This window comes from Mercurialis annua, linkage group LG1-X, assembly GCF_937616625.2.
Source record: "Mercurialis annua linkage group LG1-X, ddMerAnnu1.2, whole genome shotgun sequence".
Lineage (NCBI taxonomy): Eukaryota > Viridiplantae > Streptophyta > Magnoliopsida > Malpighiales > Euphorbiaceae > Mercurialis > Mercurialis annua.
The window spans coordinates 57,376,039-57,400,229 of record NC_065570.1 but is presented as its reverse complement, the minus strand read 5'-3'; the positions used below and the strand labels follow the sequence as shown (position 1 = coordinate 57,400,229).

The window sequence follows — 24,191 nt, the reverse complement described above, 5'->3', positions numbered from 1 at the left end:
ATAAACTATAAGATAGTAAAACACATATAGGCTGTCATGATCCAATTTAAAATTTATTCAATCTAAAACTAATTTTTTAAAAAAATTATAAAACTATCACAATTTGATCAATTTTTTGGAAATCTATCAAATTTTTCAAAATTAAAATAATATTTTTCAAAATTAATCCAAATAATGTGGCATTCTAATTCGGCAATTTTTTTTCTCTCTATTTTTTTAAATAAAATTACACATTTAGTTGCCATATAAATAATTAAATAAAATTGGGTAGATTTTTGAAAAATCGATTAAATTGTGATACATTTGTAACATTTGAAAGAACTGAAAATATTTTAAAAAAATTAAAAAGGTTTGATTTTTCGGCACTATTAAACCTAAATTCAAAGTGTAGATCACTCTTTTATTTCTTGAAACTTTATGTGGATCTTGTAGTGGATATACAACTTTCCTTTCAAACATTTCAAAACTATAATCAGAAGATGATTATGCAAAATAATATGAAAGATGAAAATTTAATGATTGAACTAATGCATCTAATTATGAATATCTTTTTAACCCATTCATGTCCATTTTATTTTCCACAGTTATTACAAGAATCATAGCTAAATGATGACTTCTATCTTTTCCTTTTTAAAGAATTTTAAACTACGATTACTTAAAAGAAATTCCTCCAAAAAGAAAGCTAAACTTGTTTGTTTTAGCGTATTATTGTCAAGCTGAGCTAGCCCACATTCTCTCTTTAGTTGCGATGCATACATGGGCAACTTTTTCTTCTCTAGGTGAGCTTTTATTTTCTTTAATAATTTTGCAGCTTTAAAATATAGAGTTAGTTCTACCGCTCATGTGGTTTTATCTGACTCAAATTTGAATAAAACGATTTCAGATGTTTGGTATATTTTTCTGCCTAGTGAATCTACTCAGAAAGACCATCTTTTTATGGTAAATCTAAGGAGCAATCATAGCAGATTCTAAAGAATCAAAAAACAAAAGTTACAATGATCTACTTTTTTTCTTTCTATCTTCCCTTTAATATCTGCTTTAATCTTTATAAATAAACTTATGTTATCACCAACTCAGCTCATCAAGCTTTATTAACCCACCAGATGATCTGTTCAAATGCTTTTTAAATACAAAAAATAATAATTTTCATCGACAATCTTTCAATTTTTATGTCTTCTTAAAATTTTACCCGGAATGATAGTTTTGTTTAATTTTCACATCTTCTCTTTCACTTCACTTCATCTCTATTTTTGTCATAATTTAATAACATGATGGTTAACTCTAGAGCTGCAAATGAACCGACCTACTAATAAACAGTTCGACTCGTGTTAATTCGTATTCTAAACGACCCAATCTGAAATTTAATTTTATGTTTATTATTTATCATTTATGTTCGCAAACAATTCGTATATAAGCTCGTTTAATTGTTCGGAAACGAGCTCGATTAAGAGTTTGTGAATTGTCTCGTATATAAAGTTAATAAAGAGTCTGCGAACCGACTCGAATAGAGGGTCGATTAAGAGTTCAAGAACTAGCTTGTAGTAAAATTAAATATAAAATATTCTTTTAATTTATTAAAACTGCATAGTTTTGATTAAAGAAAAGCTCATGTTTGTTTGTTTCACGGTGCATGTTAGCATTTGTTTAGCTGTTAAAAGAGTCGAACTCGTGTCTGTTCGTTTAGTACATTCATAAACTAATTAACCAGCTCGTTCATTAGTGGCTAAATGAACGAACACGTGCTGAACACGAATTGAATATTAATATTATAGTATATATTAAATGAACCGAATATAAACATCTTAAAGCTTTGATCGACTTGGTTTGTTTACGGCCCTAATTGGAGTATTATAAATTGAATAACTTCAGTTGAAAATAAAAGTTACAAATTGAAAGCTGAGAGAGAATAGAATTACAAATTAAATTTGAGTGATTATGTTGAAAGAGATGAAAGTGGAGGAATATTTAATTGTCAAAATAATACTGTATTGGACCTAATTAATCTCAATATTACTTTGACAAAAAGCCATTTAACATTTTACGGTTTTAAAAAATTGAATTTGAATTTACAATTATTCCTTTGCACAAATACAAATATTTAATTGTCAAAATACAAAGTCATTATTCCGTGTCAACCAAGATTTCCTTGCATGTTACCATTTGTGATTGATCTTTTCTAGATTCTCTCCGAAATTAACTCAATTTTCTCATTTACCAAATCTTTCCCAACAAACAAAATCCTTTTGACAAACCTTCTCCGATTTATTCTCTCCACTTATTCTCTCCATTATCCCATCACTGAAACTTCTCATTCAATTTGAATTTAGAAGAAAATTAATTTCATAATGTTCAAAATTAGGTTTTGGCAAAATATTTGTCTACTAAAAAACTTTCAATTTCTAAATAAAAAAAATTGACGGCAAAAGAACCATAAAGTTCTTAATCGGGAAGAAGATGATGATAGCGGTTTCGAAGATTTGAATATCATTGATAATCGAAAGGATATGGCTGTTGTTGATATGGTTATTGCTGTCAAGGTATTTTTTTTAATATATTTTATCTTATTTACTATTGTTTTTTGATCTATTTCTATGTATATATGCAATGTTATTTGTTGTCTTGTTTTGTTTTGTTGTTATTGCTTTTTGTTGTGAATGAATTTGTATGCATCATTGCAGACTGTTGTTAATTACAATGTTGTTTATAATATATTTTTAAGGATATTTTTGAATTGTTTGTTGGTGATTTTGACAAATGATCTCGAATTCAAGAATTTATGACGTTAATATCATTTTTTATTAGATGTAGTTAACCAATGGTTAACTATGTGTAAACTGCCAGTTAATCAGTGTTTTTATTTTACAGAAAAATGAAGGACCTCTTGTCGCCATGATTAAAAAATCGGAATCGGGGATCAGATCCGCGACGCAACAATAATTTTTGATTTGTAATTTTATGACTTGATTTTTTTGTTGGTTAACCAATGGTGTACTAATGATATATCAATAATCTTATTTTTTAATATAGTAATAGTTAACTTTGGTAAATTTTAATTCTGCAAGCATTTCTAAAGTTTTTGAATCGTCTTTGTTATTTTTTATATTGCAGTTTTTTTCTGTCAAACTGATGAAAAAAACGATGAACGAAGGCGGTTTGAGTTGAACAAAGAAAACAGTCGTTGGAGTGGGACAAAGATAGGCGAACGATGAACGAAAGCGAACGATGAATGAAGGCGAGGTGGCTGGCAGCTGTTGTCTTTTTTATTGTAATTGGGATATTAGCAATAATGTAAAAATAATTAAGGTTAACTATATGTTTTCTAATGGTTAATTAATAGTTAACTAACTTTGTATGATTTTTTTATATAAAACATGAATATATATTGATAATTTTTTTTTTAATTACAGTTAATTAATGTGACTAATAGTTAACAAACAATTATTTTTATACGTATGATTATTTTAAAATAATTAAAATTTGATGTTCAGTTGTTTTTTTTGTTATATTTGAATAATTTTAAAAATAATTAGGGGGGCAATTATATGTTTAATAACGGTTAACTATTAGTTAACTATACTTGTGTTGGTTATTTAAAACATGAATACATAATGTTAATTTTTTTATTAGTTAAAAATTAACTAATAAGTGACTACTGGTTAACTGACAGTTAACTAATTTGGTGTACTGTTAATTTTATAATATATTATTGCTAGATTTATCTAAAAATGATTTTATGATGTTAATAGTTTTTTATTAAATTTTGGTTTATTAATGGTTAACTACATGTAATCTGACAATATATCAGTTTTTTTTTTACAAATAAATGAATTTATATTGTGTATTCATATTTGTTGATTGTTTATGATGAGTTGATAAATTTCTTATTTTGCTGGATTTTTTTTGTTTCTCAAATGCTTGCTGTTTTCATTTTTTTAATCATTTTATTTTTTTGGTTTCCCTTTTGTCGTTTATGGCATATAATTCAAAGTATCAATTACTATAATTAAGGATTGTTAAATATTCTTGAATATTAATTGCTATATATTTATGCTTTGAGATTTTGTAGGAGATTTTGATTCTTGTAACCACTTCTTTCCTTTTTTATAGTTGACAGTAATCCTCAAATATTATAAAGTTATTTGTGCAATTTGAAAACTTAAAAAATATGTCATCAACTTTTTTTTGGTCAACAGTAAAAATCTAATTAATTATAGCCATGTAGGGTACTTATTAATTTTTCTCATAATAATTTCCCAAAAAAGACACCTTTCTTTGTTAAACTCCAAACCGCTAAGCCCAAGGATCAGGCCCATTACCGTTTCTTACATAAACACTGAGAAACTTTATGAGTCACATAAAATTGGGCTGAAGTTCAAAACCTAAGCCCAATAGATAAATCGTGGGTAACAATGGATCTACGAAGTAAAGTTCTGTCCCGTGCAACAAGTCACCTAATTGTAAACTAGAACAAAAAGAAAAAAAAATTGTGCATTTCAAATAGTACACCTTCTTCTTAAACAAAGCACCTCTAAAATCAGTATCAAAACGCGCACATTGAGATCAAATACCCAGAGAGCAAGAGTGTCAGTCAACTGCTATACGACGCCGTAGAAAGAAATTAATAATGTTTAGGAACCAGTACGACACAGACGTTACCACATGGAGCCCCGCCGGACGGCTATTCCAGGTGGAGTATGCTATGGAGGCCGTAAAGCAAGGCTCAGCGGCAATTGGACTCCGATCCAAGACTCACGTGGTTCTCGCGTGCGTTAATAAGGCTAATTCTGAGCTCTCCTCTCACCAAAAGAAGATCTTCAAAGTCGATGACCACATCGGTGTGGCTATTGCCGGTCTCACTGCCGACGGTCGCGTTCTCTCGAGGTATATGCGATCCGAATGCATTAATTACAGCTTTACCTATGAGTCTCCACTTCCGGTTGGTCGCCTCGTTGTTCAACTCGCAGATAAGGCTCAGGTTCGATTCCCCATTTTTAAAACCATTATAAAACCCTAATTTTTTTGGCTTTAAATTCGGTTGTATAAGTTGTGTTTTTAGATCATCTGAGCTTGATGGATGCTAGTTTAGGTTAAGGAGTTAGGGTTACTGTTGGTCTGTGTTTGTTTTTCCCTTAATTGGCCAACTCAGCTGTTAATTAGTTTATGAGAGTGTATGTTAGGTTTGTTTGTTTAGTGATTTGAGTGTATGTTAGCTTCTAGCACGCAAGAATACATATAATTAAGTTTCCATGCCATTGGACTAGTGTTTTTAAATTGATTATCGCTTTTCCTTTTGTTGTTTTTCGTGGTTAGTTTGCTTTCTAAGTTGTTCAACTTTATTGCTTTTGGGAAATTTGTTTTTGTTTGTGTAATCCAACTGCAAAAATGTCTGTGATGAGTTTCTCTGGAAGACCGGAGGCTTATTTGTTTTTAAACTGGCTTTGGGAAGAATGCTCGTCTCCTTGTTGAGCTCTTTTATCTTTTTATGTAGTAGGTTCTGTTTGAAGGCATACAGACTTTTAGTTGATTGAACTAGTATACTATGTGCAGAATGCAACTTCTTTTGGACATCAAATATACAAGTTCTTATAGATGGAGAAATAGGACTTGGGCTGTCTTAATGATTTTTTGTAAGACTTCAAAATGACAAATAAGAAAGAAAAAAAATATTTTTGGTTTGTTGACCCAAAAAAAGAACTAGGTCTTTGTGAAATCTTGGGAATTTTATCATTCAACAAACTTATGTGGGAGAAGGCATCCATTGAATTTGTACCTTTTTTAACCATTGTTCACTATAATGCCACATACAGCATTCCATTTGAATTCAGACTTAGATCAAATCTGAAGCTCATGTTCAGTTTCAAAGAGTAATTTTAGGGGTTTAGATGTTGAAGATAACGGGTTTAGGTTGGATAAGGTTTGTACTTGCGTCTGCTATTTTTATACGAGACTCTATTTATCAGTTTAGATAAGGGTTTTAGGTTGGATAAGTTATGTATTTGTATCTGCAATTTTTATAAGAGAATTTGATGTGAAATATAAACAAAAGTAAGTGCATGCACGTTGTGTGTCGTAATACTATTGTGCCTATCAAAGAAAAAAAAAACGGAAGGTATTAGGTCGATTAGGAAATATCATTGAATACATAAGTGCTAATATATGTACCATTAGAGCTGATGTCATTATTATTGAACTTATGAAATTTTAATGATTTGATTTACTAGTTTTTGCATTTTAATGTCTCTGTTCATCTTGTTTCTGATACGTAATTACTCGAAGAAGGCTGACTTTCTAGTGAGGAATTGAACTCAAAGAACATGTCTTCGTGCATCGTCTCTATTTGAATTTGGCATGGTTCTAGGGCCATCTTTGTGCAAGTCATCTTCAAGATGATGGTTTGCACATTCCTTTTTTTTAATAACTCCAAATAAAAATGTTTCCCATGTGGCATGTTTTGACATGCTTGTTGGTCTAGCGGCTGGGCTACATTTAGTTTCATGCTGTTACATCCACAAGAAGTTGATGCAATTGCAATACAAATTTAAATGGCAGGTCTGCACCCAGCGGTCTTGGAAACGGCCTTATGGTGTTGGCGTTCTAGTAGCTGGGTTGGATGAATCCGGAGCTCATCTCTACTACAATTGTCCAAGTGGGAATTACTTTGAATATCAGGCTTTTGCGATTGGATCTCGCTCACAAGCTGCAAAGACATACATGGAACGCAGGTTTGAGAAATTTATGGACTCTTCACGAGATGATCTTATCAAGGATGCTCTTATTGCTGTTAGGGAAACCTTACAAGGAGAAACTCTCAAGAGCTCCATATGCACAGTTTCTATAGTAGGAGTTGGAGAGGCATTCCACACACTGGATCAAGAAACTGTACAGCAGTTAATTGATGCATTTAATATAGTTGGAGAGCCAGAACCAGAGGCTGATGCTGCCGCTGAACCTGATGCTGCTGCTGAAGAAGGTGTTGACCAGGGCGGTCCTGCTGCCACTGAGGGCGGTGCTGCTGCTGCTGCTGTTGATGAGGGTGTGGCTCCAATGGACATATGAGGATGAAAGAAATAGTGCTGCTTTTTCTCGTGATCTTTAGTTTATGTTCTGAAATGCGTTTACAGAATTTATTTGGAAAATGAATAGCACCATGGAAGACATCCTTTTGTTGGATTTTCTTTTATGCAAGTTTAATTTCGCTCATTGGTGCAGACATTTTTATGATAGCTTATGGTTAACTTTTTATGCATTGATAGTAAGAACCCATTTTTAAATCTCATCGGGTTTATATTTTGCCTGGACCAGCCAATTGTAGAGCCTCGTAGATGTATGCAGATACTCCATTTACATCTGTTCTTGACAAAAGGGTATATTTGGATCTGTTTTTGACATCAAATTCCTGCATTATTTTTCTCTGCATTGATTCATCCATCGCAAAAATGCCATTAGTACAATTAAAATAAGAGAAATTCTTAGATAGACTAAGTCTACCACGTCATTCGTAGATTAAGCCAATCATGTCATAACACCTCATTAAAATGAAGGTATTCTTGTAATATCATTATTCAAAAGTGTATGCAAATAAGAAACGAAATTACAAGAATACCCTCATTTTAATGAGGTGTTATAATATGATTGGCTTAGTCCACGGATGACGTGGTAAACTGAGTTTACATAAAAATTTCTCAATAAATAAACGTTTTATTTATTGATCACTTCAGAACTGAATCTTTGTACTTTTATTTTTATTAGCATTAAAACCCTAAATTGATTTTTTTCAGCTGTTAATAATTTTTATGACAAAGAGACTAATGTCTATAAAATTAAAAATATAAAAACTCAATATTAAACGAATAAAAGTGAAGAGATCAAATAAAAAAACAAGATAAGTGTAGAGATCCAGAACTGAATTATTCTTTTTTCTTCAGAAATCGTACTCTCATCATTAATTGAGTTAATTCAATATGTATTCGCCCACAAATGAAAGTTGCCTCTCACCAAAATGTGCCTTCACAGTGACTCATCAATTAAATTCTTTTTAAAGCACAGAAACGAGTTGTGTTCATAAAAATAGCCAAAAATGAAACCTACAACTACAAGATATCTCTCTTTGCTTGTATGAACCACGGTTACTCTACACAAGTAGCATCAGTTGCGGATTTCCGGAACAGAGAGGCCTTTAACTTGTAACTGCTTATACATCCAGTGCCGGTTCTCTGGGGTCACCTCACCCCCAAGGGAGCGGACAACAGATCCACCACTGCATGCGCCCGTCTTGCAGCATTCCTCTAAAGATAATCCCTTGACCAGTCCATACAGAAACCCACTGGCAAAGAGGTCACCTGCTCCAGTTGCATCTGTCGCATTTGCTTCCCCAATTGCTGGAACCCGAACAATCTGAGATGTTGAGAAATCTTCAAGGATGAGAACTAAATTTACACACAGTTGAGACAGAAAACCTCTAATTCATGTTAAAAATTGCAAACAAACATATAATTTTGTATTGCAAGTACAATGCTCCACTAAATTCAAGAAATAATAAGTCTATACAGAAGCGGCATTTCATATTTCAACATTTCAATCATTCATGTCTGCAAAAAATTACTGACCTCTTTTCCATGTTGTGCAATGCACCCATTAGGTCCTAACGTCACTACAGCCCACTTGCAGTGTTTGGCCAAGAATTCTAGAGCAGCTTCAGGATCAGCATTTTGTTCACCTCTATAACCATTTCAACAGAATGATGCATGATAAATTTGAAACTCTAAACTAACTTGTATCAGGATATTAAATGAAGAACATAACCAAAATAATGGTCACCTTAGAAGCTCCATTGCTTCATCCTCATTGGCAAAGCAGAGATCAATATCTCCTGACTCTAGCAACTCAAGAAGGGGTTGTCTAAAGTTCCGCACCATCTGGCAAGAATTGAAGAATTAAGTTAAAACATTTGACAAATCTGTTATGAAACAACATATTTCTTGCTGATCGAAATCGCGACAACTTGCTCAGATCCAAAAAGAAAATCAAAACAGACAAGAAGTGATCACATGTTGATGTTGGTACTCAATAAATTAAAAAAAGTCGTTTCCATGACCATTTGTCATGATGACTAATAAAGTGGCCATTTACGACTTGAATGGTATGGAAAACATATACTGGTCACAAATTGAATCTGAACTAGAAGTATTTTCATAAGAATGAAGAAGATACCTCAAAGCTGGCCAAATCCAATGAGACACTAAGGCCCTCTTGCTTTGCTATACGGATAGCTGCTTGAATAATGTCTATGTTAAAAATTGAATATCTCGTTACTAACCACTGCAATAAAAAATGTGTAAGCAAACCTAAATATAAACACGAAACTAACCATGAATACAAAATAAAGCCCAAAAAATGTTGAGCAGAATTGGTAATGTCAAAATGAAAGATGCCTAACCTTGGAGCCTTCAAAATCCTCATTGGTCAATTCATCAGCCTGAAAAGAGACAAAATAACAAAAAGTTCTGAAATACTAATTTTGGTAACAATCAATGTAAGTAAACAAAACAAAACACGCACCTGAACTTTGACAGCACTTGAGAGGCAGGGCCGCATTGTACGATTTCCCAATGCATCAACCAAACAAACACACTGCGTGCAACCCAAGTTACTAACAATAGCTTCAAATTTAAAGAACACAAGTTTTTTTCCAATAGTAAAGAAGCATTGGAAGTGAAAGATCACCTGGCCAGTGGATCCGTTTTCCCTCCTCAATCTCGAGAGATTAACGCCACTAAAGCTCATATTACGTACAAAGAAATGGCCTTGATCATCATCTCCATAAGCACCAATTAAACCACAAGAGACTCCAAAAGCAGCACTAAGACCTCGGATAGTATTGGCTACACTGCCTCCAGCAAGAGTCTTAATAGAAGATTTATCATCAGGAGAAGCCAGCATGTGTGTCTCCACCTTCTCTAAAATGTGCTCAAGTTCTTGAATTGCTACCTACACATAATAATTCCAACAAAAGCCATTTTGTGACAATTATGTGAGGGGAAGAAAGGCTAAAAAGGGCGTGAACTATAAGAGGAAAAAGACAAAAGTGATAATATGTGCAAATAAGGGAAAAGATTTAGCAGAAGAGGTAAAGTACAAGCAAGTACATAGGGATTTGAATCAAATAAACACATGAAGCTACGTGCACGCACTAATTAATAAATATGACTGAAGTTATAACTCCAAAATACTGAAGACCCACTATTCCGAGTGATCTTGATGAGATTTATAGATATACACTTCATTTTTGCGACAGAAGAATTTAAAAAATTGCACTAAAAAAGAACAGATTGAAGGGAGACTTAGAAAGCAAAACGAATGTAATATGAATATGTGGAAAGGGAATTACGGGTATAGAGCCACCGCGGTCACCGGGTATTTGGTCGAGCAAGGAGGAATCAACACGAGCGACGTGGTCGATGAGAGCAGCTGGCTGGAGACCCAGAATGAGAGGAGGACGAGGGGCAACCTCTGGTGGGTCGATGGGGAAGGCTTCTGCACCCATTTGGTTTGGGTTTGAGTTTCCCTTGGCTTCTCTCTGCAAAAAGCTGCCTCTGCCTTTGCCCTCTCATTCATTTTAACGCCACCTCTTTTTTATTTATACAACCACAAATTATTAGTTAGTCTCAGTCTAACACGTTATCCGTGATCTGACTTATCATATTATAACACGTCATTAAAATAAATAATAGTACTATCGTAATTTATTTATTATTTTTTACAATAATAATATTACAATAATATTATTATTTTAATGACGTGTCATAATATGATAGATTTAATCCATATATAATATGGTGGACTGAGCCTACCGAATAATTTCTCTTATACAACCCACCACCTTCTCTCTCATAGTCCCACCATCTCGAGCTGAGTTTCAGCCCATGTGGTCTCATTTGTATTTCTTATAATAATAATAATAATAATAATAATAATGTATCTAAATTTCATAAATTATATTTTTTTAAGGAAAAAGGTATAAAAAGACACCTAAGGTTATCCCAAAAGGATAAAATAGCCCTTAAACTTTTTTTGGGCACAAAACAGCCTCTTAATTTTATCTTTTGAACAAAAAAACCCCGCCGTCCACAACTTTGACTAACAGACGTTAAATGGGTGATGTGGCACTTAAAAAAAAGTTCAAAAACATCCTTAATTTTAAAATACTTACCAAATTCATATTTCAAACTTTATATCATTTCTCTCTTAAAAAAATTCAAAAATACTCTTAATTTTTAAAACATTTACCAGTTTTATAATTATAATTTTTTTTATTAATTCACCCTCTTCTTCCTAATGAGTATAATCAAACAACAAACTTTCAAATAACCATAATCTTTACACAAAAACAATATTTAATAAAATATAAGCATTATAATAATGTATTGATTAATAAATAATAAATAAGTTTAAAAGTGTTTTAGACATATTATATAGGTTAAACCTGTTTAACCCATTATTTAACTGTGCTATAAATAGGTTGACTCGTTTATGACTGAGCCTATATAAACACAATTTATATCCGCCTAATATCGTACTGTGTTATATAAACTGATCATATATAAAATTGTCATACCTAATTAGCCTTATGAATAATGTGAAAAGTACAATAAGGGTATTTTTGTCTCTAGTTCGATAATTATAGTTACCCCTCCCAAAGTAGTTTTTCTTTTACTGTTATGTAGTGGCAGAACGAGAAAATATAGCAGGGGGGTATAAATATTCTGACCAAACGATTTGACATTCGTTTTTTTTTTAGTTAAATAGCATTGTCGTTTAACTAATTTTTTACTTTTTAAGCTAAACAATAAATCATTTGGTCTAATTTTATATAAAAATTATCATGCTTTTTGTAAAACTAACCATAGTATTATTCTTTTCGAATTATTCTGTTAAATTAGCGATTTATGTGTTATTGTTATTGTTTTAAAAATTTAATTGATTAAAAATGTACTTTAAGAGTTTCAATTATTCTTTCATAGTATTTAAAGGGTCGAATGAACCTTTTACCAAAAAGTGCATAATACTTAAAGGGTTAAAATAAACTTTTTACTAAAAACTTACCTTCTTCTTCATCTAAAATCTTAAAAAGATGTTTTCACCTCACTTTCGCCCCTCCTCCATTAATGAAGGGCAAAGCTTCTGGTAGTATATTCTGGCGGAAAGGGTCGGATGATCCTCCTTCAACTTATTTAGATCTGCTCTTGTATGTCAGTATGTCTACATTGTAATTTTTGGAGGAAGGAGGAATGATGTGGATTAAAATATTACTATTTTAATTTCATGCAGTATTTGCATATATATTCTTATAGGAAAACATAGCTTATAATAGATAAATTGTTAATACTACTTTAGAGAAAACATTGATAATGGTTTTTTTAAAAGATAAAGTTGAGCGCAGTTTATAGATATTTTCAATTTATTGATCGAATTATTGCCCATGATAGGGTGCTATAATAAGAGCACCAATTGAGAATATACATTCTTTTAACAGAAAATTTGAATTGTTTAATTACATATAATTCAGGATAATAATTACTCCTTCTATTTTCAATCAATTGGCATATATAAATATTAAAAATTTAATTTAATTTATAATAAAAATAATATGGTTACACTTATTTAATTTAATAATCTCTCTGTCTTAATGGAATAGTTCATTTTTTCTTAATGGAATAGTTCATTTTTCAATCTTTTCTTATCCCACTCTTACCCATATCTAGTAACATTTCTTAAAATTAAACTTTTAATTATACACTTATTTAAAATTCATAATGGACTAGTATTTTATGCTATTTATTAAATTATATAAAAAAAATTAAAATTAATAATTATATAAAATTAGGGTATAAAGAAAAAAATCATAAAAAATATAATATTAATTGTGTTTTTTTAAAATGTGAGATAATAAAAAACGGACAATTCTATTAAAACATAATCAGTAATAATTTTGATCATTAAATATCTATTATTCTCTTTTTAATTGAGTTTATTCTACTGTAATTTATAAAATTAAATATATTAATAATTAATCATTCAAATAATAAAGGCTAATAATCACCCATGGCACCTCAACTTTGGGGGTGCGGGCGCTAAACCCCCCGAAGTAAAAAAACGGGCAGTAAACTCCCTGAACTTTGAGGCGGCGCTCACAAAACCCCCTAAGACCAAATATCGCCGTTTTTTTCGTTTTCTGTCGACGTGGCATCCAATTTCTCGTCCGGACACCAAATGGCGGCGCCTGTCCCCCCTGCATGCATGTCTGACACCTGCTGCTTGTGTAAGAATGCGTCAGTTGACTTTTTATTAAAAAAAAAAAAAAAAAACTGAAAAGTAACCGCGGTAATTTATTTTTTTCTCTCTCCTACTTTTCCTTTTCCCCACTCGCTCCCCTCACTTCCGTTTCACTATTTTCGTTTCAAATATTTTCGCCACGCTTCGTCTTCTTCCCCTCACTGCCGCTTTTTCGTTTCTTCGCTGACACTGACCTAGGGTTAGTTCCTTTCCCATTTTTCTCTCAATCTTTCTCATTTTTCTCGCATTCTTCCCCACTCTTCCTCCATTGTTCAACATTGTCTTTCATTTACCGAAGTGTTTTTAAATTTTTGTCTTGTCTGTCTCTGTTAATTTTCAGAAAATGGGATCCAAAAAAACGACGAAATTGGGAAAAGAAGAAAGAGAAGGGAAGAAACGAAAAGGTATGATTTTTCTGGTCTCTGTTATTTTTTTTTATTATTTTGAATTTTGGGGTTGATTTTTTATGGGATGTTGTTTTTTGCGGGTATTTTGTTTCTAGTTTGTCATTTGATGTTGTTTCAGTTTGGGTTTTACTTGTTCAGTAATTGAAAATTGTTTGTTTGTTTTTAAATTTGTTGGTTTGCGCAGCTACTAGTGAAGAACGTTTTTTTGAGGTCTTTGAAATTATTCTTAACTACAATGGAGACTTTGAATGGTTTGGTTATTTTAATGAGGATGTGGCTGTCAGAAAATTTCATATTGAAGATATAGGATTAAATAGTCTAGATAAGTGGTTACTTGAATTGAAGGTTCAGGGATTGCTAATGTATTATTGGAGGCGGGCTGGCATGTATACTGAAGAATTAATTCCTATGGAAAACGATGACCATGTCATGGACATGGCACTGGCTGGGGCACAAGATGGTAGTGTTGATGTGTATGTTAGGAAGTTAAGCTGTGATGACGTGTGCAACCTAAGGCCTGTATTTGGACAAACATTATTTGAGTTGAAAGAACTTGAAGATGGGGATGATGCATTGGAGCTGCAGGCTGTTGCTGAGGCTGAACCAGTGCAGGTGCTGCAGATTGAAGGTCCCGGTGAACCAGTGGAGGTGCTGCAGATTGAAAGTCCTGGTGAACCAGTGGAGGTGCTGCAAAGTGAAGTTGTTGATGAACCTGAAGTTGTTGATGAACCCCTGGAGAAGCAGCAGTCTGGTGGTTCAGACTGAAGATTGACACACTTGAGTTACCTTGTTTGTGCAAAGTTATGCTTCAACAGTTGTAACCTTTTAGGTTAATATTTATTTTGCAATTAGTATTAATACTGAGAATTTATATTTTTGCACTGGTTGATTAAATGTTGGAGAAGTATTGTTTGTTTGCTTATGATATTCCCGTTTATTATTGTGAATTGGTCGTTATTGTTTGTTTGCTTATGATATTCCCGTTTATTATTTGTGTTTGTACGTGTTGGTTGGTTTGGTTTTTAGGAAGCTAAACTTAACGATCATACGTGGACCCTGGACTTTAGGACCGTGTTCAGTTGTGGACCTTAAACTTTATTTATTTGTTCAACCAAGGACCTTGATCGTGTATTATGTAATCAAGTAAAGACCCTAAAAATAATATGTTAAGAAACATACAATAATTAGTATATTACGATGTTAAAACACATACTGATCAAAAGTCTTACATATTAAACAAAGAGAAAAGGTTACTACAAAAAAACTAACTTATATATTCTCAGTTTTCTAAACAAAGTTACGACACAAAAACTTAATACATCATCAAGACCTAGAATTTGACTTCGGGCAGCATCCTTGTCATTAAATGTCATCCTCCAAACCAAGCTCCCATGATCGACATACACAAAGCTCCATCTTTACCAACCCGTCAGGAAAAAAATCACGATCACTGCTATCAATAAGTAACCCTGTCAACGAACGGTAGTAACTGTTGGTGTCTTGAAAATTCTTCGTAGAAGAATGAAACCTGTCAACGGAGGATTCAGTAAATTTTATTTCGATGTCATAAGGGCAGCGTCCGTTTGACATTGGTCCCAGACAAAAGACAGTTATAATATTCCCATAAGAAGACGTTGTGTTGTTCAGAACAAACACAGTGTCTGATGTGTCCTCTTGGAGAAGTAAGCCCCTATCATCCAAGTTCAGAGAAACACCAAATCTACGTCCAAAATGAAATGGTATAAAAGAATCTGCATGCATCTCTTTGCAGTGACCATAAATCATTTTGGACGACCCTTTGACGGTGCAGTCTGGAAGCGGGCATGAACACGGTACGAAGGAACAGTACTTCTCGTGTTTTGTCTTTCCGTCGTAACTGAAGCTTTCAGTGCATCCATAAATTTTGTTCTGGCAAAACACTGTAACAGCCTCCACGACCGCTTCCATCGCCCGATTTCTCATTGATCCTATGGGCAAAGTGCAAGAATGGCAATTTTTAACCTTCACAGAGCATGTGCTGCAAGTTGTGTGGCCATTCTCACACTGAAGAAAATAAAATGTTATATGATACACAATAAACTAACCAAAAAATTCAAAAAATGAAAACATATAAATGAAATGTAAAAAACCTGAATAATTGGAGGAATTAACGGTTCGCAGCAGATGGGGCAATCCATAACTTCAAGATTAAATGAACGAACTATATTATCAGACATAGCTTTGTTTTCTTTTAATATGAAGAATGATCTTTGTAAGAAGCAAGTCGGTTGTAATTAAGCATGATAACTTGTTTAAATAAGTTGGATACTTGTCTTTTCATATTCAACCTAACCATCGTGTTGTTTCCCAAGTCAGTGGATGTACTTAATGGGGGTAATCAAAGGGTATATACTTAATGACCAACGGATGGGTTTGTTGGGTTTCGTAAACATAATTAATGATGAGACAAGTCAGTAGTTATAATAATTACTGTAGTAAATTAATAATTACTGTACAAAATTAATGATAAGACAAGTCAAGTTTTTTTCATTAATAATACGCAACATTACATTAAACGAAACAACATTACATCTGTTAATAATTATTCAATTTTTCCTCATGCAATGCAAGCCTACACTGCATCCTGCAACTGCACAAGCAGCACAAAAACCAAACTTCATGATCCTGGTTGACCTCTCCAAGTCTGCATACTTGACCTCCATGTCCTTGATCTGGCCCTTCAGTATGTCTATCTCCATAAAAAGTAGACCGCTTTCCTCAAACAAGATTCCATTTTCATCGCGATACATCTCAATGGACTCCTTCAATCCCTGATTTTCGTCTATGTACATTTCATGGGACTCCTTCAATCCCTGGAACTCGTCCTTTTTAGCAGCAAGCAAACTTTTGGCCTCCTCCAGTTCAACAGTCATGACATGGAGGTCAAGTTTCAAGTTTCGGACCACCGACATTTGGTAAGGCATGTCATTCTCTAGCCAGGCAAAAAAATTACACTGATCCTGGCAAATTTAGGTCGAAAAAATAAAGGCTTCAGACATGCAACAATTTGAACAAAGAAATAAAGGCTAAGTACATGCAGTAAAGCACATCAATTACTTACAGTTGAACAAGTGTAAAATCTTCTAGTTGGGTTTCTATCCGTTGACGAAATTTGTAAACGACATGGGATGCCGCACTCGCAAACCACTGGTGGAGATACCCGTTCCATTTGCGGACGTGTTAAAATACAGATCGGAATTTTGCAACCCTAGAAGTCTAAGTAGTAAGCGATGGGTGAGAGATGGAAACGAAGAACGAAATAAGAAAACCAGCTACTTATTGACTATTTATGTGGGGCGCTGTTAAAATTCAAAAGTAGGCCATGCTGATATCAATTAATAACTAAAGGGCCATAGATGATCGTATATCTAAACATTAGGGTCCACGCGTGATGAAACGTATAATATACAGGTCCACGGTGGATAAGTTATATACTATGAGGGCCATGGATAACAATTTATCAAATCTCAGGGTCCATGATTGATTAGTGATATTTGTTTAGAATCTGCACTTGAATGGCAGTATTCCTATCTACTCACTGACATCATCATATATCACAAAACGGCAAATTAATAGACAGAAATATAATTTACATAAATAGACAAGAAATTCACAGATGTTCCTTGTATCTTTACATAAATAGACAAGAAATATAATCTACATAAATATAACCCACATGTTGAGGACAGATTCAGTTACAGTATCTGGGCACAAAATATAAGGTCCAAAATAAACATTATCTAGGCACAAAATAAATCTAGCCCTGCCTAGGTCTTTTCCTCAGATGTTCCTTGTATCTTTCAGACGCTTCTGTACTACTCTTCTTCTTGCGCTGTCTTTTGGGTGGAGCACCATCATCAACTGCACTCGTTTGGCTGTCAAGATTACAAGCAGCTTCTGTTTCAGATGGCAATGTCTGGTGTGCTGGGGACGCATGCGGCACTTCAGTAGTAGCCTACAACAAAAACACAATTAGAAGGGAGATTGTACTTACACAGGCAACCGAAATTTCAGAAAGTTACTTACTTGACTCTCTGCCATTGGTCCTTCACCTTCATTTACAGATGGCTGCTGTTCACCTCCACCCGAAGCTTGACCTCTTTCCTTTAAATGTTTCCTGATATTGTGCCCAAACTGTCCACATTCGCTACACTTAATTCGCAGACGCCCCTTTCGTGATAACTTGGCCCTCGTCGCTTGTGCGTCGCTTGCTTTCTCGGCAGCCTGCTTTTCAAGCTCCTCAGCCTCCAGTCGCCTTACCGTTGCCTTTCTCCCTCTCTTCTTTTGTTGCACTGGTGAGGGTGGGAGTATGATATTGAAGGGGTTTGGGTCTGTTTCCCACATATCAGCCCCATTCATGGGATTGATAACAAAGCTATAAACTCGCTCGTACACCGCTTTGCTATAACAGTCATCAATGTACCGCCGTGGGTGTTCATTGTTCTCATGAATAGCAGCACAGGCATGGACGCATGGAATCCCAGTCAGGTCCCATCTTCTACAGGTGCAAGTTCTTTCAGGCAAATTCACCACAAACTGCCCCCCGGGACCACTAACTTGAACTTGTGGGCCGCCGGTAGGGGTTGCGGTGTACTTCCATCCCTCATCGATGATCTTGTCAAGCTTCTTTAAAATTTTAGGGCACACATCAGTCTGAAATTTACTCCCCAAAAGTTGCTTGTCATATATCCGCTTCATGAGCTGGGTTCTGATCATTTCGAACATGGTCAAAATTGGTTTCACTCTGGCAGCCAGGATGTACTTGTTGAACGCCTCGGCCAGATTGTTGAGGAGAATGTCACACTTCACTTCTGTACCAAAATAGTACCTAGACCAATGCTCTCTTGGTCTAGCACTAATCCACGCGTATGCCTCTGCATGGCTGTCTTCCAAAACCTTCATTGCCGCAACAAATTTGGATTTGTAAGAAGCTATCCCAATGTTCCATATCAGAGGCTTCAAGTGTTGATGGTGAAATGTGGACCTATAATTTGACCATAGATGCCTCCAGCAGAACCTATGCTCAGAATAGGGAAACAGCTCCTTCACGGCGTTGACCAACCCCTGCATGTGAACCATCATAACAGAATGATCAACTATGGACCCTGGATTACAAATTTCAAATCAGCAGTGGACACTAAACATTTTAAACTCATTCAGTGTGGACCTTTAACTATGAATATGTCATCTACAAATATCCCTAGAGTTTATCCTAACATCAACTGCACATTATACACCAAAGAGAGCAAGAAACAAAACAAGCTTCTGGATTAAAGAAATTACCTTCTGTTTATCAGACATAAAAACTGTGCTGTTGCCCAAGTGCAGATCCGCCTTCAGCAGCTCCATAAACCACATCCAAGAATCTGTGTTCTCCACCTTCACCCACGCCATTGCAAGGGGGTACATGCAATCATTCGGGTCAATACCGGTTGCAGAAAGCAACTGACCCCCATACTTTCCCTTGAGCCAACAACCGTCAAGGCACACAATCTCCCTAAGGCCATTCCTGAAAGCCTGCTTCATCGCATCAAAACAGACATACATGCCTTGAAATTTCCCTCTCGGCTCTTTAAACTCGACAGTGCTGCCAGGATTTGTTCTAAGGACCTCCCTCCTGTAGTCATACATCTTCTCATACTGTCCATCTTCATCCCCCTCCAACTTATCCAAAGCCTTCCTCTTAGCTCTTCTTGCTTTCTGGATTGGGATGTTCTGTTTCAGCTCTCTTTGGATCTTGCCCTTAAACTGCTCAGGGGTATAGTCGGGATTGTTTCTGAACTCCTCCAAAAAACTATCTGCCAGATACGAACTTGTGACGTGGAAGTTGGTTGTCCTCTTAGGACAAGTGTGTTCCAAGAAAAAGCTCTTCACTTGGAATGTCTCGTCTTCCGGATTTGCCATATCTAGTTTTGAAGCGAAGACGAAAAAACCACACTTGGCATAGCACTTGCACCTAACCCGCGTCTTCTCATTAGTGGGGAACCAAACTTGATACCTGTTGACTATTCCCCACTCCCTGCAGGCCTTCTTGAACTGGTGCCTATTATCAAACAACATTCCTTCGGTGAACGAGGGATTGGCTCTCGCAGCCTCCTCATCGAACCTGTTAAACCGCGCACCCGTTTGACCATCAGAATCAGAGGCTGTGTTGTTGTCATCCGATGCAATATAGTCCGACTCAGCTTCATTCAAATCCGGATTTATGGTTCTTTCTACACCACCTGGCCCAAATTCTGGCTGTGAACTACCCCTTGGTCTGCCACCAGACCTCTGTGTTGATTGAACATCGTGTTCATCCCCATCTTGAACTGGAACTGATGACTCTCCGTGTAGTTGGCCTGTTGATCTCAGCTCTGTCAAGAGATCGTCGTCATCATCCCATATATCGTAGTCGGGGTCAACTATGTAATCATCAATATGCTCTTCATCCCCATGCCCTCCCTCCTCTTCCACATTCTGCTCTGCATCCCCATGCCCCACCTCCTCTTCCTCATTCTGCTCTGCATCCCCATGCCCCACCTCCTCTTCCACATTCTGCTCTGCATCCACATGCCCCCCTTCCTCTTGCACATTCTGTTCTTCATTTACAACTCCCTCAGGAACATCATTCTCTCTTTCACTGGGCATGTCGAATAGCACCCGAAGCTCAGCTGAAAGGCCATCTAACAACTCATCGAAGTTCCCCCATTTTTGCCACTGGTCCTCAACCTGACTTGGCCTCTCAGGTTCCCATTGCAGATCAGCAGCAGGGCCCCTCTGATTAGCTTCTTGATTGGCCTCGCCAAGGTCCCCTTCGTTCCACATCCCATCACTAGCAGGTAACCCATCATAAAGCCCCTCACTAACCTCATCTATTCCCATCTGCCCATGCTCGTCGTCGTTTGGCCCCTCCATTTGGCCCTCACTCACCCCATCTTTCTGCCCCTCGTTCAGCTCCTCATTTAGCCCCTCCTTTAGCCCCTCATTCAGATTTTGATTTTCTCCCTCATTTAGCCCCTCGTTCAGCCCCTCATTTTGCACCTCCTCAAACCTCTCAGCTAGATTTTGCCCCTCACTAGGCCCCGCCCTCATCAGATCTTCCATAGTTTTTTTCATCCACTGGCGAACCTCTGATTCACCAACGGCTGTGTACGGAGGGGGGGGTTCAGGTTCCCATTGGCCTTCAATCATTAGTGGTCCTTGACTTGCTGACCTTCTTCTCAACCATGGCCCCTGGCTCCCTTGCGTTTTCACCCCTGGCCCCTGACTTTGCACCATTCTGATGGCACCTGGCGCCTTTTTTCTGAAGCCACGATCCCCATGCTTCTCCCAATTTTCCTGACTCAACACGAGGCCCAGACTAGGATAACTGAAACTGTCCTTCGGTTCTTCAATTTCCTCTAAGACAACTGCTGATGGAGGGGGAGGACTAGGACTTCTCTTAGGCTGTAATTTCCTAACATCCCCAACGGAGTACTCCCTAACGTACACCTCAACACTCCCCGCCTTTGACCCAGCCCTAGCCATTTCCATAAAATCATCCTCATGGCTGATTGGTTTTATCCCAACGTTATATTCTACGGCTGTCTCTTTCCAATGGTAGTCAACAAGCTTCTTGGGTAACAGTTTTGCCACCCATTTATCAAACTTACCCATTGTAATGACATCAAGGTTATATACCCTACTCTTCACTTCCCCGTTATGATATCCCCACTCCCCAAGTTCCCCACCAATGTGTAAGTTGATGGTAAAACAATTTAATTCTGCAGGGGAAACTGAAAAACAGAAAAAAAAAAGCAACACTAAATTCAACCAACAAACCAACCAACCATCATTAAGTACACAAACAATAATACTTAATTGTCTAAAACAGCAGTTCCAACACATAAAGACATATTAAAAACTCAACTATCACAATCACCAAGCATAGCAACCATATTCTATTATTGAAAAAGCATATACAGCCAAAAAGAAATGGTCCCAAACCAATCAACCAATTTATCTCTAAAAAAAACAATTTGACATGTTTAGTAATTAAGTGGTCCTACAAATTTATCAACTTTTACAGTCATCAACCCCCGCCAATTTCTTAGGAAAAATGTCCTATAAAATAGACTACAAGCATACCTTCAACAACATCATCGCTGCTGGAACTATCCATCAAGCCATACCCAGCAGTTCCAGGAGGCCCGCTTCTGTAATCACTCTTTTCTTTTCGTTTTCGTCTACTGAATCCTTTTCTCTTCATTTTTGCAGCCACACAAACTAAAAACCTGCCAACATGATAGTGGAGTTAACATTTCTAACCAACCCACAAAAAATCAAATAACGAGTAACTTTAAATTTCTAACCTTTAATCACTTTCTTGTTCTTTGTTGCAGAAGTAATGTTCTCTTTTAATCACTCTCTTTTAGTTAGGTTTTTCGGTAAATGAAAGACAATGTTGAACAATGGAGGAAGAATGGGGAAGAATGCGAGGAAAATGAGAAAGATTGAACGAAAAATGGGAAAGGAGCAAACCCTAGGTCAGTGTCAGCGAAGAAACGAAAAAACGAGGGGAAGAAGACGAAGCGTGGCGAAAATATTTGAAACGAAAATAGTGAAACGGAAGTGAGGGGAGCGAGTGGGGAAAAGGAAAAGTAGGAGAGAGAAAAAAATAAATTACCGCGGTTACTTTTCAGTTTTTTTTTTTTTTTTTTTTAATAAAAAGTCAACTGACGCATTCTTACACAAGCAGCAGGTGTCAGACATGCATGCAGGGGGGACAGGCGCCGCCATTTGGTGTCCGGACGAGAAATTGGATGCCACGTCGACAGAAAACGAAAAAATCGGCGATATTTAGTCTTAGGGGGTTTTGTGAGCGCCGCCTCAAAGTTCAGGGAGTTTACTGCCCGTTTTTTTACTTCAGGGGGTTTAGCGCCCGCACCCCCAAAGTTGAGGTGTCATGGGTGATTATTAGCCAATAATAAATGATGACTTATCTATACTATATATAAAAGCACGGATGGGGGGGGGGGACATGCAAATTTACCGAATAATCCTTTTCAGGTTAAACTAAATAAAGGTTTTATAGTCATTAGCTAAAATTATCTCCAATTTAGTATTTAGTATGTAAAAAATAACTAAATTGTCTCCAAATTAGTAGGAATACCTATCTTTTAGTTTGATTGAAATACAAAATTAAAATACTGTATTTTGTCAATATATTATTATTTAAATTTCTATTTTATTATTTTTAAAGATATAAATTAATAAAATTAAGTTAATTATTTAATTATGGTTATTATAAAATCAAAAGAAATTCAATATAAAAAAAATTATAACCGAATATATTATATTTACTTTTACAAAAATTCTTAACTAATTTAATATTAATTATAAATTAAAAAATTAATATAATTATACTAAATTTACTAATATGTTCATTGACGAGTTACGTTATAAATCACGTGCATAGCACGTAATGCGAAACTAGTAAATTTAAAACTGTACAAATGGGGCCAATAGGATGGAGACGGTAATTATTAGCGCATGTTATCATAACAGCACTAACATCTTTCTAAGCATCCGAATGCTTTATATTATTTTTTATGAATGAAATGCTTTTTTTTATTGCCATAAAAATTGTTGAGAATGCTGAATAGGATCATCTCATCTAAATTTTCAATATGACCACTAAAATTGAATTGAATATTAATATAAAAGCAAGTGCAAATAGGGGTGAGCATGGTGAGGGAAAATCCGGAAATTGACTAATCTCCGGAACCAAACTAAAAATCGGGGATATCAAAGATTGAATCTCCGGATCCGTACCAATAATCGATTCGGTTCGGTTCGAATATTTTATTTTTCGGTACGATTCGGTACGGGGATTCGGTCCTAATGGTTCGGTACGGTTCGGTACGGATATTACTAATACCACGGATATTGTTTTATTTAAAATGTGATCTCTACTATATTATAATATATTCTTTTGACTTTTAAAATTAATTAGCTACTCATTAATTCATTTTTTTATATTTTTAACTATCACAAATAAATAATCATCAATAAAATAAAAAGGAACAACAAATATATTTTCGTTTGATTTAATATTAATTTTTTGATTATTTGATAAGGGTATTTTTATATATTCTCAAGTCTCAAATTATTATTTTTTTGTTAAAACTATATAATTTGGTCAATGATAGAAAATAATGAATATGTGTTCACTACAAGAAATTTGATTTTCGGAAACGTGAGTTGTCGTTGTGAAAACCTAAAATATGGTTGTTAAAAGTTTTTAACAACGATAAACGTGGGTGTGCGTGTTAGCGTAATATAATGTTTTTATAACGGCATTTTCTAATAATGGTTGTTACTCTATGTTTTGCAAAATCTATAAGATTGGTTATTAAAAGTTATTAGTAACTATAAAAAGTCGTTGTCAAA

At 35.2% G+C, this 24,191-nt stretch overlaps 5 protein-coding genes and 1 long non-coding RNA gene across 7 annotated transcripts; 3 read left to right on the top strand and 3 right to left on the bottom strand.

Annotated features, from left to right (window-relative positions):
• The first annotated feature begins 2,205 nt into the window (after positions 1–2,205).
• LOC126666184 (uncharacterized) lies at positions 2,206–3,277 on the top strand. The gene is made up of 3 exons (XR_007637825.2): positions 2,206–2,537; positions 2,866–2,947; positions 3,109–3,277. It is a non-coding gene; the product is annotated as an uncharacterized LOC126666184 (long non-coding RNA).
• A 1,174-nt stretch (positions 3,278–4,451) lies between these two features.
• LOC126664422 (proteasome subunit alpha type-1-A-like) lies at positions 4,452–7,200 on the top strand. The gene is made up of 2 exons (XM_050356798.2): positions 4,452–4,975; positions 6,550–7,200. The coding sequence occupies exons 1-2, from the start codon at positions 4,625–4,627 to the stop codon at positions 7,054–7,056; spliced, it is 858 nt and encodes a 285-aa protein (XP_050212755.1). The 5' UTR covers positions 4,452–4,624; the 3' UTR covers positions 7,057–7,200.
• A 642-nt stretch (positions 7,201–7,842) lies between these two features.
• On the bottom strand, positions 7,843–10,617 carry LOC126665725 (uncharacterized). The gene is made up of 8 exons (XM_050358605.2): positions 10,388–10,617; positions 9,724–9,987; positions 9,559–9,630; positions 9,437–9,475; positions 9,211–9,318; positions 8,818–8,915; positions 8,607–8,718; positions 7,843–8,394 (listed from the first exon to the last, which is right to left on the bottom strand). The coding sequence occupies exons 1-8, from the start codon at positions 10,541–10,543 to the stop codon at positions 8,146–8,148; spliced, it is 1,098 nt and encodes a 365-aa protein (XP_050214562.1). The 5' UTR covers positions 10,544–10,617; the 3' UTR covers positions 7,843–8,145.
• A 2,478-nt stretch (positions 10,618–13,095) lies between these two features.
• Positions 13,096–14,686, top strand: LOC126673697 (uncharacterized). The gene is made up of 2 exons (XM_056105043.1): positions 13,096–13,736; positions 13,924–14,686. The coding sequence occupies exons 1-2, from the start codon at positions 13,676–13,678 to the stop codon at positions 14,502–14,504; spliced, it is 642 nt and encodes a 213-aa protein (XP_055961018.1). The 5' UTR covers positions 13,096–13,675; the 3' UTR covers positions 14,505–14,686.
• A 415-nt stretch (positions 14,687–15,101) lies between these two features.
• Positions 15,102–15,955, bottom strand: LOC126673688 (E3 ubiquitin-protein ligase SINA-like 10). The gene is made up of 2 exons (XM_050367924.2): positions 15,869–15,955; positions 15,102–15,782 (listed from the first exon to the last, which is right to left on the bottom strand). The coding sequence occupies exons 1-2, from the start codon at positions 15,953–15,955 to the stop codon at positions 15,102–15,104; spliced, it is 768 nt and encodes a 255-aa protein (XP_050223881.1).
• A 3,052-nt stretch (positions 15,956–19,007) lies between these two features.
• Positions 19,008–22,455, bottom strand: LOC126680582 (uncharacterized). 2 transcript variants are annotated; one of them, XM_050375740.2, is made up of 3 exons: positions 22,112–22,455; positions 21,888–22,033; positions 19,008–21,535 (listed from the first exon to the last, which is right to left on the bottom strand). In XM_050375740.2, the coding sequence occupies exons 2-3, from the start codon at positions 22,006–22,008 to the stop codon at positions 19,008–19,010; spliced, it is 2,649 nt and encodes an 882-aa protein (XP_050231697.2). In that variant the 5' UTR covers positions 22,009–22,033; positions 22,112–22,455. The 2 variants fall into 2 exon arrangements, with proteins under 2 accessions (XP_050231697.2, XP_055960221.1); XM_056104246.1 differs by having other exon boundaries at positions 21,888–22,025.
• Between the last annotated feature and the right edge of the window lie 1,736 nt (positions 22,456–24,191).